The sequence below is a fragment of the Lepisosteus platostomus genome, chromosome 6 (genome assembly GCF_059453375.1).
Source record: "Lepisosteus platostomus isolate fLepPlt1 chromosome 6, fLepPlt1.hap1, whole genome shotgun sequence".
NCBI lineage: Eukaryota > Metazoa > Chordata > Actinopteri > Semionotiformes > Lepisosteidae > Lepisosteus > Lepisosteus platostomus.
In genome coordinates this window covers 4,564,418-4,580,001 of record NC_142616.1, presented here as the reverse complement: position 1 = coordinate 4,580,001, position 15,584 = coordinate 4,564,418, and the positions used below count along the sequence as shown (strand labels likewise).

The following is a 15,584-nucleotide window of genomic DNA, read 5'->3' as shown; positions in this document are numbered from 1 at the left end:
ATCTGTACACAGCTGCATATTTTTTTCATTGTGAAAATGTGAAGACCGAACTTGTTTCATTCATACTGTGCACCAAACCATATCACTGCTAAAACACACATGCATGACGTGCAATATGAGGTGATAAACGGTAGAATGCAATCATGATCACCACTGTATCAAAAGTTAGAGGAGGATACAAATTCAAACACAAGTTTGAAAGGGCACCTGCAGTCCCAATTTCTCAGACTGTGTCACGGTTCCACCTGTCCCAAGGAGACCCAGCGTCCGTTAATCACCGCCAACCGGCTCCTAATGACCAATAACAGCACCACCTGAGCTGACTATCCTATCCCACACTATTTAAGGACTGCTTACCTGCCCCAGCTTGCTTGGCATCGAATCTATGAGCAGAGCTTTCCCTCTCTCGTGTCAGCCCAGCGCGTCTTACCTTGTTCTTCCTGATCTCCCGGCTTTGTGACCAATTCGTCTTCTTAGACTGCGGCTTTGGATTTGAGTTCTCGGATAAGTACCCCTGGCTTTCTACTGCTCTCCTAGGAATTCTGACATCTACCCGGTTCACTTCGTTACAGACTGGTCATTACATCTTTGTCACAGAATAAATCCCATTGAGGCCGTCCGGCAATTTCACAAATTTCAGATGAAGCACAGAATCGTGAACCTGGTGAAAGTACTGTAAGTTGTCATGTTGGTGCAAACCCGTGGTCTCACCACAGGCGAGAGTTTGTGTGAATTGCGATGTGAAGTGGCCCTTCCTGCTCACTAGTCCCTGTACTGACTGCTGTACTATGATGTGAAGTGGCCCTTCCTGCTCACTAGTCCCTGTACTGACTGATGTACTGTGATGTGAAGAGACCCTTCCTGCTCACTAGTCCCTGTACTGACTGATGTAGTGTGATGTGAAGAGGCCCTTCTTGCTCACTAGTCCCTGTACTGACTGCTGTACTGTGATGTGAGGTAGCCCTTCCTGCTCACTAGTCTCTGTCATGATAGATGTACTGTGATGGACGAGTGAGTAAGTACAGGCTGTGCAGCAGATATTTCACCGTGACGATGTTCCAAGGCGATCTGCGTGCAGAGTTAATAAGTAAGCAGTATTTGTAGGCAGAACCGCCTCAAAGTTCAGAGCAGTGTGTCTACTGGATTAAGAGAGGTGGACTCACAAGTCTGCTTGTTTTTGCAATGTGACGTAGCCCTTCCTGCTCACTAGTACCTGTACTGATTGGTGTACTGTGATGTGAAGAGGCCCTTCCTGCTCACTAGTCTCTGACTAATGTATTGAGATGGACGAGTGAGTAAGTACAGGCTGTGCCGCAGACATTTTGCTGCAGAAAAGTCCCATGCAGAGTTAACAAGTAAGTAGTATGTCACCAAAATTGTCTGGATATCAAAAGCAATATTTCTATTGGATTAAGAGATGTATTCACAAGCCTGCTTGTTTACAGTCTCATAGAGTCGCAACAGGTCACCGGATGTTTTGTTGCCTCGTTCTGAATCTCAGAACATGGCGCTGCGCAGACCTGGAACTTTTTTCTATTTTGTGATGTAAATTGGAGGTTTTAGAGGTTACTGTGTACAGTTTATTTTTGTTGTGGTTCAAAATTTACTTATCAATGCTGATACTTTCCAACCCTGAAATATAAAAATAATGTTTCAGTTCCTCCTTAAATCTGTTAAACTAGACGTTATTAACCCTGTTACACACCCACATGTGAGTTTAGGCAGGGTGCGCCCAGTGGATGTTGTTCAGGTAATGCACCCAGAGGAAGAGTGGAGTAACAGTGGCGTTTGTCACACCAACATAGGAGCATGCACCACTGAGCATTAACTGGCTGAGCTAAATAAGGAAGGTAGTCTCTAGGGGAGCATGCACTGGGGAAGAGGGAGCCCCCTCTCTGTGGGGAACGAGGTCTCCCTGAGAGGGGGACAGTTTGGCTCAAAGCCAGGGGACTCATTGCTCAATTTCAGAATTGTGTGCATCACTATGATTGCTGAAGACCTGTAGGCTATAACACATACATCTGTTTTAAATACATTTTCTATTTTTTGATAGTGTTGAGTGTGCAGCTGAATTTGTTTTAACAGATGTTTCTGTGAAATAAAAAACCTTTGTTTTAGAGATTTTGTATATGGGAGATTGACAGCTCGCTCTCACTACCTGTCTCTCTCTCTCTCTTGGGTGTATCTCTCCAGCCTGCGGCCAGGCGCCCCTGAGTCCCAGTGTCCTGCAGGGAGACTCTGCCCAGGAGGGGTCCTGGCCCTGGCAGGCCAGCCTGCACGTGAATGGTCAATACTCGTGTGGAGGCTCACTGATCAACAGCGACTGGGTGCTGACCTCTGCAGCTTGCCTTATCTGGTAGGGGAGCAGAAGACATCTCCTCTGTATTATCCAATAGATACTGACAATGTAACAAATGGAACTGCTTTCCATTCCTCTTGGGTTCTGTTGTTCAGTTTCATGAATAGAGGCTGAGATATTGTCAGTCTTCACATGTTGTGACACTGAAGAAGAGTCAGTGTAAAAATGCCAACTCTGAAGTCAGACAATTACAGATGCTGTATCACTGCAAACAACAAGCAAAGCACCTGCAGTGCTGGGGATCTGAGGTTCTGTAACTCTCTCTCTCTCTCTCTCTCTCTCCAGGAGCAGTACCAATGCCAGTCTGTGGACAGTGTACCTGGGCAGACAGACACAGCTGGGCATGAATCCTCATGAAGTGACCAGAGGGGTCCAGACGATCATTTTTTACCCCTTCACTTTTGATATCACTCCTAATAACATCGCCCTGCTGAAGCTGAGAAACCCTGTGAACTTCACTGACTACATCCAGCCCATCTGTCTGGCCGACACCAACAGCTCCTTCCACAGATGCACCAGCTGCTGGCTCACGGGCTGGGGCAACATGACTGATGGAAGTAGGTTAATCTAATTTTTGTATCCGTGCCCATGTGGATATAACACTTTTATTCATTAACTCCTGTCTCTCAAACCCAGAGATGAACCTCAGTTCAATCCCCTTCAGCAGCCCCTGTCTCTGACTCTGCCTCCTGTGGACACTGATCTCTGCCAGCAGACAGGGGGTCAGAGGTGACACAAGTCACTCTTGTCGTCTGTCCACTGGTCACTTTCCATCAGCTCCCACACAGCTCACTGCTGCAGCACACTCTCACTCCACAGCTGTACCACTGGGTCCTTCAGGGCTCTACTGCAGGTCTCCACCTGTCCCTGTGTCACACACCTGTGAGCCCATGAGCCCATGGTCATCCTGCTGAGTGTCTGAGACCCTGAGGAGAGGCAGAGATGGGGCTCTGAACCAAGAGGAGTGAGACCTCAGGATCTCCACACTGTAGAGCTGCTGGGAGAGTCTGTCACTGACTGAGGGAAGGACACTGAGAATCTGTTTCTTTCAACAGCATCCCTGCCAGGGAACCAGACCCTACAGCAGGTCCAGCTGCCCATCATTGAGAACACAGACTGTATGAATCAGACCAATGCGATCTATAATTTTAAATTGGTAACAGAAACAATGATCTGCACTGGAGAGACTCCAAAGGACAAATCATGCACGGTATCTGAAGTAGATCTTTCTTCTCTACACATCTTATTGTTATTGCTGTTATTTAGGGGGAACTGATGAAAATAAAACATAATAATGAGATATTGACACCAAAACGCTACACCAGCAAATGATAAAGAACAACTATTGTGGGATTAGTGTGCATTTCACAACACATCTATATTCTACAGTACAGCTTGATAACCAGACCCAAACTTTCAAAGTAAAACAATCTTTCTTCCAATAAATGATATGAAATATCGCACAATATCAACACTAACAGGTATGAAAATTCCACCCCCTACAGAAATTCTGCCACTATCATATACATTTGTAAAATTTGTAACAGGCTGGGAAGAAACCTCACTAAGCCTTTTCTCCCTCTTTGCTCACAAGTAAATGGGAACTGATATCCTGATTCTGACAACACAGCATTAAAACACTATTTAAACCTCTTTATTAGTATTAGCCCCCCTCTCTCTCTCAGTGCAGTGTTAATGTACTGGAGTGTCCAGTCAGTGTGTGTGTATTAACCCCTCTCTCTCTCAGTGCAGTGTTAATGTACTGGAGTGTCCAGTCAGTGTGTCTGTATTAACCCCTCTCTCTCTCAGTGCAGTGTTAATGTACTGGAGTGTCCAGTCAGTGTGTCTGTATTAACCCCTCTCTCTCTCAGTGCAGTGTTAATGTACTGGAGTGTCCAGTCAGTGTGTGTGTATGAACCCCTCTCTCTCTCAGTGTAGTGTTAATGTGCTGGAGTGTCCAGTCAGTGTGTCTGTATTAACCCCTCTCTCTCTCAGTGCAGTGTTAATGTACTGGAGTGTCCAGTCAGTGTGTCTGTATTAACCCCTCTCTCTCTCAGTGCAGTGTTAATGTACTGGAGTGTCCAGTCAGTGTGTGTGTATGAACCCCCCTCTCTCTCAGTGCAGTGTTAATGTACTGGAGTGTCCAGTCAGTGTGTGTGTATTAACCCCTCTCTCTCTCAGTGCAGTGTTAATGTACTGGAGTGTCCAGTCAGTGTGTCTGTATTAACCCCTCTCTCTCTCAGTGCAGTGTTAATGTACTGGAGTGTCCAGTCAGTGTGTGTGTATTAACCCCTCTCTCTCTCAGTGCAGTGTTAATGTACTGGAGTGTCCAGTCAGTGTGTCTGTATTAACCCCTCTCTCTCTCAGTGCAGTGTTAATGTACTGGAGTGTCCAGTCAGTGTGTCTGTATTAACCCTATTCTATTTCTCTTTACAGAATGCAAATTATGCTTCCCCTGGAATCACAGGGAGTCCAGTGGTGTGTAAACAGGGATCTTACTGGATTCAGGCTGGAGTTGTAAATTTTAGAAACTACTGTCCCAAATACTTAGTGTCTTATGCTGGAGTATCCAATTACAATTCCTGGATTAAAGCACAAGTTGGTTCAAACACTGCAGAATTTGTGCAATTTAACAACAATTCCATATGTAACGACCCAACTGCCTCCTCTACTACTACAGGACCAGTGTCCACTACTCCCTCTACTACTACAGCACCAGTGTCCACTGCCTCCTCTACTACTACAGCACCAGTGTCCACTGCCTCCTCTCCTACTACAGCACCAGAGACCACTGCCTCCTCTACTACTACAGCACCAGTGTCCACTGCCTCCTCTACTACTACAGGACCAGTGTCCACTACTCCCTCTACTACTACAGCACCAGTGTCCACTGCCTCCTCTACTACTACAGCACCAGTGTCCACTGCCTCCTGTCCTACTACAGCACCAGTGTCCACTGCCTCCTCTACTACTACAGCACCAGTGTCCACTACTCCCTCTACTACTACAGCACCAGTGTCCACTGCCTCCTCTACTACTACAGCACCAGTGTCCACTGCCTCCTCTACTACTACAGCACCAGTGTCCACCACTCCCTCTACTACTACAGCACCAGTGACCACTGCCTCCTCTACTACTACAACACCAGTGTCCACTGCCTCCTCTACTACTACAGCACCGGTGTCCACTGCCTCCTCTACTACTACAGCACCAGTGTCCACTGCCTCCTCTACTACTACAGCACCAGTGTCCACTGCCACCTCTACTACTACAACACCAGTGTCCACTGCCTCCTCTCCTACTACAGCACCAGTGACTACTAGTCCCTCTGATACTACAGCACCAGAGTCCACTGTTTCCTCTACTATTCATACATCTACAGTAACCACTTCTGATGCACTCCCCAGTGAGTTAATATCCGCACATATCTGTGAATAACACAGTTGTGTCTAGTGTTCATGATAAAATGGTGAACTGCAAATAATTCAGAGCTTTATGTCATCTGAGAGTTGATGTGAAAGCACCTTTGGCATCAATTGCAGTAATTACAGAAACTTTCTAATTAGAGGCACAACGGTCCCGGACCATGAGACATATCTAGCTCGTAATGGAGCCTCTCCTTCTGGTCTGCCCAAATATTGCCTAGTGTCCATAACTCAGCGTGGTCTTGTTTTGATATTGTAACAGACACTCCTGAATCTGTGTTGGCAGTGTGAGGAATGATAGGCTGGAGACAGCTTTACAGGCTCACTGATGGTTTTGTTAACATCATCACAATCACTGACACAGTGATAGAAACTGCAGGCTGGATGTTGTTTATATTAACCAATTGCTATAAGGTTTTGATTACTTTTGTTTATTTTATCTGATCAATGCTATTTTAATTAACCAATGCATTAGTATTTTAATCATAGGTAACCCTTTCTTATATTATGTGTTTTAACCATACATGCTGTATCATATAATGTATACGTTATGCAACTGTATAGCTGTGGACTTGGTTTATATGAATTAGGCTATTTGCCACGGATCATGACACTGAACCCTCATGAATGTCCAGAACTTACTGTATATTGTTGACACACGGACATTTATTCACATCTCAGTCATTGACCTCTGTAGTTCTCTTAAAGCAATCTTTAACCTTACTGTCACATCCCTAAACAGTTTCCTCCTTACCCAACAGCTCATTTAGAAAGAACAGTCTGATTTATGCTGAGTGCTTATGACACAGTCCACATCTTAATTATTATCTTCAGAGTGCTGAAGGTGATAGTCTGTGGTTTCAAGGTTTTGTTCAAATGTTTCTCCTTATTTGTGTTTTCTTCATCTCTCAGTTGTCCTGAAAGCACCTGTCTGAATTTTTATTTTTAGATTCGGTACCTGACTATGGGGATCTTACAAAGATAGGTGTATTAATTCTGAAATCACTGTTATTTCACATAGAGGTCAGTCAACAATCTGTGTGGGTCAGTAAGGTTATTTTATGCACCTTGATGCACAATGGTATCGTTAGGCAGATGTCAGGGTGAAGGACAGTAGAGATCGATGTTTCTTTCATTCTATACTTGCCATGCTGTCTGCTCTTTTATTCCATTTCCCCTGAAATATTGTCAAGCCTCCCTGGAACACTGGAACAACTGTACCCCCTATCACTCTTCTGTTTGTGCTACTCTCCTTCCCCCTGCTGCCCGCTTAACCCCCACTGTGTTGGTGTCCAACAGGTGGGGTGTCGACCCTCTCCAAGCTCTATAAATATAGGTATATTCAAAAAATTAATATTGTTAACGATACTGGGAAAGGTGTTATCCTTTGTTTATTTTTATTTTCATCTACTGAATTTTTTCTTTAGTTACATGACTCCCATATTAAGTGTAGATTAAATGAAGCAACAAATTCACTAACATCCAACGCAACACAAGTGCCACCTATTGACATTTTTTTGCCCAGTGAAGATTCTTTGGGCAGTTTGATTAGTAATTCTGAATCTAAAGGCAGTATAGCACACCCTAATTTACCATGTCAACGGGTTTTGAAGCGCATTTTCAATGGTTGTGTTAGTATTCATCTTTTGGGGGTTTCCCTTGGAATCTGTTCTCAACCATCGATTCAAGTCTAGCAAACACCAGCAAGTGATTTCTGCTTCCATATCAGTGCAGTTCACCGCAGGCTAATTTTGGCAGGTGATTGCAGTGTCTTCCACTGGCAAACACAGAGTTAAGTCTGTTTGGACATGATTCCAATGGTTTTACTGCCTCCACCTCCTGACTTGTGTCCCATCACCTGCATTACTTCTCCTTCACTTCCTTACCCATCAGTGTTCCATTGAAACATTGCATGTCTGGAAATGCCACTTCAAACAAAGCACACTCCTGCAACATGTATGGTCCTCATTCACACCACTCTTTCACTGTATGTTATTTGTCATTATTTTGAATATGATCTTCCTATGACCTCTGCATAGGATCTAATGAGAGTATAAAAAGTCATGTGGTGATATTGGAGGGCTGGATGTGAGAAATCTGTCCAGTCCTCTAGGGTGATTCTGCTGTTTCACTGCGTTTTTCAGTACAAGTCTGTGGGAAGCCCAAACTTAATACATCCCTTCTCGTGGGTCAGTCAGCTGCAGAGGGGTCCTGGCCATGGATGGCCAGCCTGCAGAGAAATGGGAGACATGTGTGTGGAGGGACCCTTGTGACCGGTGACTGGGTGATGACAACTGCACAGTGCTTATCCAGGTACAGACTAACCCTACCTGTCCCTCTCACCCAGGTACAGACTAACCCCACCTGTCCCTCTCACCCAAGTACAGAGCAACCCCACCTGTCCCTCTCACCCAGGTACAGACCAACCCCACCTGTCCCTCTCACCCAGGTACAGACCAACCCCACCTGTCCCTCTCACCCAAGTACACAGCAACCCCACCTGTCCCTCTCACCCAGGTAAAGACCAGCCCCACCTGTCCCTCTCACCCAGGTACAGACCAACCTTACCTGTCCCTCTTATCCACGTACAGACCAACCCCACCTGTCTCTCACTCCCAGGTGAAAAATAACAAGACTCCACTAATGGTGTTGAAACAATTCTGATGTGACCATATAAAACAGCTATTAAAACAGTTAAATAAATACCGAGGTAGTCGTAGAATCGTTCTCATGTTCAGACACTGGGACACACGGGACTAGACACAATGACATCATGAAACCAAGACAGGAGAATGACCACAGCCAGAAATAAAGGAATAAGGTCAGACACTAAGACCCTTTAGAAAGCCAAAAATGATGACTCACCACATAACGATTCATGTCACAAACACTCTGAGTTAATACAACAGTAATTCACACACCAACACAGGAATGGATGCAACTGAGACTCAGAATGATGCATTTAATTTTGGCACTGTGACAGCAGTGCTGTGGAAATACATGTTCCAACAGGACTCCAGATACAGACAGTGCAAGGGGGCTTTAGACTGAGAGACAATGAGGTCAGTGTCCCTGCGAGTTTCTCTTCAGTGTTGATACGTTGTGCTGTCCAATGTATCTGTACTCCCTCCTCTATGTCCCTCCAGTCCGGTGACTGTCCAGGAGTGGACAGTGATCCTGGGAAGACTGAAGCAGAATGGCTCAAACCCCTCCGAGAGATCCCTGGGGGTCCAGAGTGTCCAAACCAGCCAGCTTGGTGGCACCAACATTGCCCTCCTGAAACTGGACACCAAGGTCTCCTTCACTGACTACATCCAGCCCATCTGCCTGGCTGGGGAGAGAGTCTCATTCCCCACTGGAACTCAGTGTTGGGTCACTGGCTGGGGCAACGCAGCTGGGACAGGTGAGACCAGAATTTTGGATCATATTCCAGGATCAGAGAGAGGGACACAAGCTTTACCGTGTGGGCAGTGCTGTTGTCGTTGATCAAGGTACTGCACACAAACTGGCCCAGCTGTACATCTGTATGCAGGGGCACCAATATTGGGGGTGGGATCCCCCAGGTCCCCAGTGTGGACAGCGCTATTGCATTCTCTATCCATGTGCTCCACTTGTTTGCACAATTTCATTTGTTCCTTTATGTACAGTGGTGTTTCCATGGATTTAAGCAGTTGATTTTAACGTTAATGGTAAAAAACAGTAATAGCTTCCTAATTTAATATCAGGAACTGCATTAAATAAAATACTGTTGCATATCAAGGGGACAGGAGGAGGACTAGATCACACTACAGCTTTTTGAGTCCTTTATATGCAACACAGTCTCACAGGCTGAACTCTAGGGAAAAATGTTCAGAATCTCTTTGAAATTGCTGCTTGTTGAGTGTTGAGTGTTGAGTGGGTGAAGATAAAATTGCTGTTCTTTGAGAACTGGTAATATCAAATATCAAAACACTATCCTTTCTTAAACCTCTATCCTGGAGGCGGGGTGACAAGACCAACATTTCTCCACACTCAGTGCCAGGTAGATGAGTCAGGAAGTGGGAGAGGTCAGATTTTCCCACTTTCTCTTGAAAGCTAAGATCTCCCATGTGTCCCCATACTGTCAGATGAGAACACTCTCCAGCAAGTGTCCACAGCGATCACCGCGTGTGTGAACGTCTCTTCAGCTGACAACCTCTGTACCGGATCGCTGGACCTACAGCAGGTACCCAGACCTCCAGACACTGAAATCTCCTGCTTCTTCTTTAAAACACAATATTCAGGCAACAATGTATTAACCCTTCTATCTTTGTGTTTCTCTCTGTCCAGGGAGACTCAGGGAATCCCCTGGTGTGTAAACAGGACTCTCTCTGGATTCAGGCCAGCTTTGTTGCAGTGGACAACACTGTCCAACGAAATGGGCGTGTGGCCCGAGCCCTGCAGCAGGGGGTGTTCCCCAAGGTGTCCAGATACCAGAGTTTCCTGCAGAGCAACGTGGGCCCCACTCTGCCCCTCATCAACCCCAACACTGTGGTCACCACCACCCCCACCCCCAGCAGTGCCCCCTCCCTGGGACACACTGTCCTGCTGCTGGCTGTCCTGTCCCTACTGCTGACAGCCTGGACCTCCACACCCTGAGTCCTGTCCACTCACTGGACACCTCTAGAGCCTGGAACATGGACGTGTCTCTCTCCCTGCTGCAGGCTGGACTTCAAGGCTGATATTCTGTCTTCTTTTCATACCTTTCATGATATTGTCTCTTGTGTGAACACATACACAGGCTATAAAAATTACTGACTTTGATACCAGCACGATTCAGACAAGCTGCCCCAGAAGGCTTTGTTTTTCAGATATCCATTTCATCCTGTCAGATTTTTAAGTTTAGCTTATTTTCCTAGCACTGGTAAAAAAAATCCTAATGTGTGAGAGAACTATGCTCACACCATGATCAAGTTGGTCAACCACCCAATCAATCAATCAATCAATCAGTCCAGGTTTCTCACCAGTAGTGAAATTATTCTGAAAGTCTTCTTGTCTTTATCAGCCTTGAATCCTGCTGGGACTGTGTCCGCTGTCTGAAAATGCTTTGTTTTTTGGTTATCCATTTTCTCTTAGGGATTTCTGTATAGATTTTTTTAATCAATCATTTTTGATCAAGTCATGGATTCATCTTCTGTGGGAATGTGTACACAGGCTGCAAACCTACTGCCATGCAGACCAGCGCAATTTCGACAGGCTCATTGATTTTTCATTCCATACTTACCGATTTTTAACACTTAAAACAATTCCCAGTGTGTGACACAACTGTACACAAATAACATTATGCGCGTAAATTACTATCACCAGGTCAATCAATCAATTGCTCGTCCACAAGCTCCTGAGCAGCGAAGAAGTAATTCTGTACATATTCTGTTCCTTTTTCTGGATTTGAACCCCTCTGTGACTTTGCAGCACAATTTAGATAGTGTCAGTTGTCTAAACATGTTTTTTTATGATGAATTTCCTCTAAAGACTTATGAATGTATTGTTTTTAATTTTCGAGCATAAAAAAACAAAACTCTTTTTTTTCAGTCCACCCTTCACTCTATGCCCTCATCATCGTGATCGTTTTTGAAATCACTCTCCAGAGCACGCGGACACTGTTCACTTGGACTTACCAAACAAAATAAAATAATATTTGAAAAAGGTACATTCTCATTGCACTAAGCTCCTAGCTCTTGCTCCTGTTATTTAATGCATCTTGTATTTGGCAATGCAACGCTCACACTGAGACATTCCTTTTATCACAGCTCTACACACAACACAGATCTAATGCTTTTTTGCAGAGAACTGAATAACTAAAGCATTACCCATGATTCACTTCAAGATAAACGTTACCTCTTTGTACCACATGTCCTGTCTCCCCCAGCCTGCTGTGTCCCAGTGGACTCAGCTCTGGTCTGTTCTCTCTCATGGGGATCCTGTCTCTGTCCCGATGATGAAGGCTCCTGCTGTGCTGCTCTGGGCTGTTCTCTGTTTCACTGTCCTCAGTAAAACAAAAGTAACTAAACAGCACTTAATAAAAATCTACCTTGTTGCATCAGACATCTGTTCTCTCTCCACCAGCCTCTGTTCTTGCTTCTGGGACACAGCTCATGGGACACAGCAGTGGGGCACACGGGGGACCCCAAACCTCAAACCCCACCCCACCTCCAAGCTGCCTGGGAAGATCATCTCTTGAAATGTTCCCCTTCTGTGTCACAGCTGTAAAAGACAAAGCACACACAGGGAGCCATGTGATCTAGAACCCCCTGGTCTTGTGGGGGCTGTGGGGGAGTCTCCTGTTTGTTTCCTCATGGGGCTGAACTGACTGGAACTCCTTCCCCTCACATGTGATCAAGGGGTCCCCCCGTCTCTGAGTCCCCAGCAAAGAGCAGAGCAGCTCCAGACACATTGAGAGGATCTGGAACAGGGGCTCCCAGCACTGGTCCTGGGGGACCCCTGTCTTCTGTTCCTCCTGTTCCACTGAGAGCCTTCATTGTAGAGTCATAGAGAAAATCAGTCCCTTAGGCACTGATGTAATAATAATAATTGCTTACACTTACTGTATATAGCACTTTTGTGGACACTCCACTCAAAAGGCTTTACAGGTCATGGGGATCCCCTCCACCACCACCAGTGTGCAGCCCCACCTGGATGTTCCCATTGCTGGCTGTGGCACAGCAAGCCGCAATCCTGCTGGTGACCACTAGAGGGCCTCACAGAACCAGGAATTCGGCTCAGCGCTCGCCTCCCTGTCAGCTGCTGTACGTGGGAATCGGGGTTAATGCAGTTGACGGAAACGGTGATGAAAACGTCCATCAATGACCTGTTTTTCAGTTTAGTCACCAAGGACGAAGCGCTCACGAAAATAATCCACAATGATGGCTACAAAGACGAAATTCCTCTGCAAGTTTTGCTCGAGGGAATTGAGGCGAGACGAACTGACCTGTCCGAGTCAAACTCGTGCAGAAATGAAATTCCCTCACATGCAGTTTCGGCGTGTTTGCGCGCCTGCTTTCTGTCCGGTGTAACGAGTGACGAGCACACTCCCAGGGGGGAATCAGGGGTGCGCCTCTTTCCCTCCTCTCTTCTTCCTCAGACTCCTGGCCAGTCTTTTCCACACCTCGTGCGCCTCTTTCCCTCCTCTCTTCTTCCTCAGACTCCCGGCCAGTCTTTTCCACACCTCGTCTGATGCTTTCTTCTCGTTTCCTCCTGGATCGGTTCCCAGATAAAACAATGAGGTGTACACGCTGCGCTCGTTATATCAAGTATTAAAACTGCAGCAGCGGGCTGAGAAAAAGCTCAGCCGTGGGGACGCAAGAAATCCTTGTGGTTCTCCGCGCCTTCAGCTGGGAGGAAAAGACCTGGAGTCTGACAGGGCGTCATACAGCAAAACACACAGCAGATCAGCACAACGCGGCTACACTTACAGTAAAGAGCTGAAATCTACAAAACATCTGAAGCTCCTTATGAGTCGGAGCTCGCCGGCACTTTTGCATTAAAACATCCATTTTTATACAGTACAGCTCGTCAACAAATTAACCGGAAAAGCAAGAATGCACGAGTTAATGGTCTGCATGTTAGGAAATGACTCGTTTTTGTCTTGGCTGCAGATTTACAGTAAGTGTAAGAAGTACTGTAAGTTTCTCCTGAAATGTAAAAGCTGCTCGGACGCGCCGTGCATGCTGCATTTCAGCTTCGCAAGGGAGCTCTGTCAGACATGTCATTTTTGTTCAGATTTTATTTTCCAGATGTTGAGATGGTGAGTCTTTTGTGTACTGTGCATTTCACAGCCTGTAAAAGCCATTGGAAATGAATGTCCTTTAATTACACATGTGGCTGGGTGTTAAACTAAGCAAGAAAACATCTTTAATTACGAATGACATTTCTTTCATTTTTAAATGATTGTAGCACCAACATCTTATTTGCTTATTTCTTCAGAAGAGTGTCTGTGGAGCGCAGTGACACACTGAAGCACAGGCCTGCCACTTTGTTAGCATGATACTGGCACAATGTCATTAGCACTTAGACCACTTAGACCACTCTTAGACTGCGGTCGTTTTTCCACTGGAATATTATGGTCCAAAGGGCTAGTTATTAATAATAACTAGTCTTTAACTAACTAGTGAGTTAAAGAATGTGTACTGTATATTACTCATCCTCTCCAATTTTAATATTGTTAAGTAACTCATGCAGTAATTCCCCTATTGATATTGCAAATTCAGTATTGTCTGGAGCATTGAACCAAATGTATAATAGTATTGCTTTGGAACTTTGAAAAAAAGTCATGGGTCTTGATCTGTAAAGTCTTTATCTCAATGTGTGATGGACCAGGTCTCTGGGATGGTTAGTCCAGAGCTCTTCAGAAGTTGGTGTTGGTCAGTCCAGAGTCTCAGTGTGTGATGGAGCAGGTCTCTGGGATGGCCAGTCCAGAGCTCTTCAGAAGTTGGTGTGGGTCAGTCCAGAGTCTCAGTGTGTGATGGAGCAGGTCTCTGTGATGGTCAGTCCAGAGCTCTTCAGAAGTTGGTGTTGGTCAGTCCAGAGTCTCAGTGTGTGATGGAGCAGGTCTCTGGGATGGCCAGGCCAGAGCTCTTCAGAAGTGTCTGGTGGTGTCTGTGGAATGTGGTCATGTCTTATATATTAGCCAGTCATATCACCCTGCAACTCACAGCTGGCAGCCCACTGAAGCTCAGCAGGTGTGAGTCTGGTCCAGGGAAAAGCTAAGGATGCTGCTGGAAGAAGTAAGTTAGTGGGCCAGCGGGGGGCGCTCACCCTACGATCTATGTGGGTCCTGGGTCCTAATGCCCCAGTATAGTGACTGGGACACTATACTGGAAAAAGGCTCCATCCTTTGGATCAGACATAAAACCGAGATCCTGATTCTCTGTGGTCATTAAGAATCCCAGGGTGTTTCTCGAAAAGAGTAGGGGTGTTACCCCGGCGTCCTGGCCAGTGTTCCTGTGGTGTCCAGTACTGGGGTATCAGCTTTCAAGCTCAGGGCTGCCTGTCATGACCACTCACACTACTGGAAACCAACTAAGGAGCTCAGTTATAATAATAATAATAATAATAATAATAATAATAATAATAATAATAATAATAATAATAACTTACACTTATATAGTGCTTTTCTGGACAGTCCACTCAAAGCTCTTTACAGGTAATGGGGATCCCCTCCACCACCACCAATGTGCAGCCCCACCTGGATGATGCGACGGCAGCCATAGTGCGCCAGAACGCTCACAACACATCAGCAATCAGTGGGGAGGAGAGTAGAGTAATGAAGCCAATTCATAGAGGGGGATTGTTAGGAGGCCATGATTGATAAAGCCCAATGGGAAATTTGGCCAGGACGCCGGGGTTACACCCGTACTCTTTTCGAGAAAACCCTGGGATTTTTAATGACCACAGAGACTCAGGACCTCAGTTTTACGTCACATCCGAAGGACGGCGTCTGTTTACAATATAGTGTCCCCGTCACTACACTGGGGCATTAGGACCCACATGAGCCACAGGGTGAGTGCCCCCTGCTGGCCCCACTAACACCTCTTCCAGCAGCAACCTTAGTTATGAGCCAGAGTTTAGCCTGTTCAAGTTCAGCTGCTTGAGATCAAGAGACAGAACCATCTGGACAGCCGGCTGGACTGACCACCTGCTCCCTCCAGCAGAGACTGACCAACAGGCACAGGAGGAGGGGAGGGTGTCTCTATGGGCAGCAGGAGTAACAGCTCTGAGTCAGGAGGTGAAGAGAGGCTGTCCCTGGTCTCTGGACTGGACTGACCACCTGCTCCCTCCAGCAG

At 46.0% G+C, this 15,584-nt stretch overlaps 2 protein-coding genes across 3 annotated transcripts in view; one reads left to right on the top strand and one right to left on the bottom strand.

Moving 5' to 3' along the window:
- The window catches only part of LOC148659678 (uncharacterized), a 74,898-nt gene extending 63,051 nt beyond the window's left edge, over positions 1 to 11,847 (top strand). The window contains exons 2-9 of one of the 2 annotated variants that reach the window (XM_088637415.1): positions 2,194 to 2,356; positions 2,645 to 2,916; positions 3,415 to 3,569; positions 4,796 to 5,765; positions 7,929 to 8,097; positions 8,931 to 9,187; positions 9,891 to 9,988; positions 10,093 to 11,847. In XM_088637415.1, the coding sequence (XP_088493541.1) occupies positions 2,194 to 2,356; positions 2,645 to 2,916; positions 3,415 to 3,569; positions 4,796 to 5,765; positions 7,929 to 8,097; positions 8,931 to 9,187; positions 9,891 to 9,988; positions 10,093 to 10,401 (2,393 nt within the window). In that variant the 3' untranslated portion in view covers positions 10,402 to 11,847. The remainder of the gene's footprint in view (positions 1 to 2,193; positions 2,357 to 2,644; positions 2,917 to 3,414; positions 3,570 to 4,795; positions 5,766 to 7,928; positions 8,098 to 8,930; positions 9,188 to 9,890; positions 9,989 to 10,092) is intronic. The other variant, XM_088637416.1, reaches the window with a different exon arrangement.
- The window catches only part of LOC148659677 (fructose-bisphosphate aldolase A-like), a 91,336-nt gene that overhangs the window by 70,807 nt on the left and 4,945 nt on the right, over positions 1 to 15,584 (bottom strand). The gene's annotated exons all lie outside the window — the stretch shown is intronic.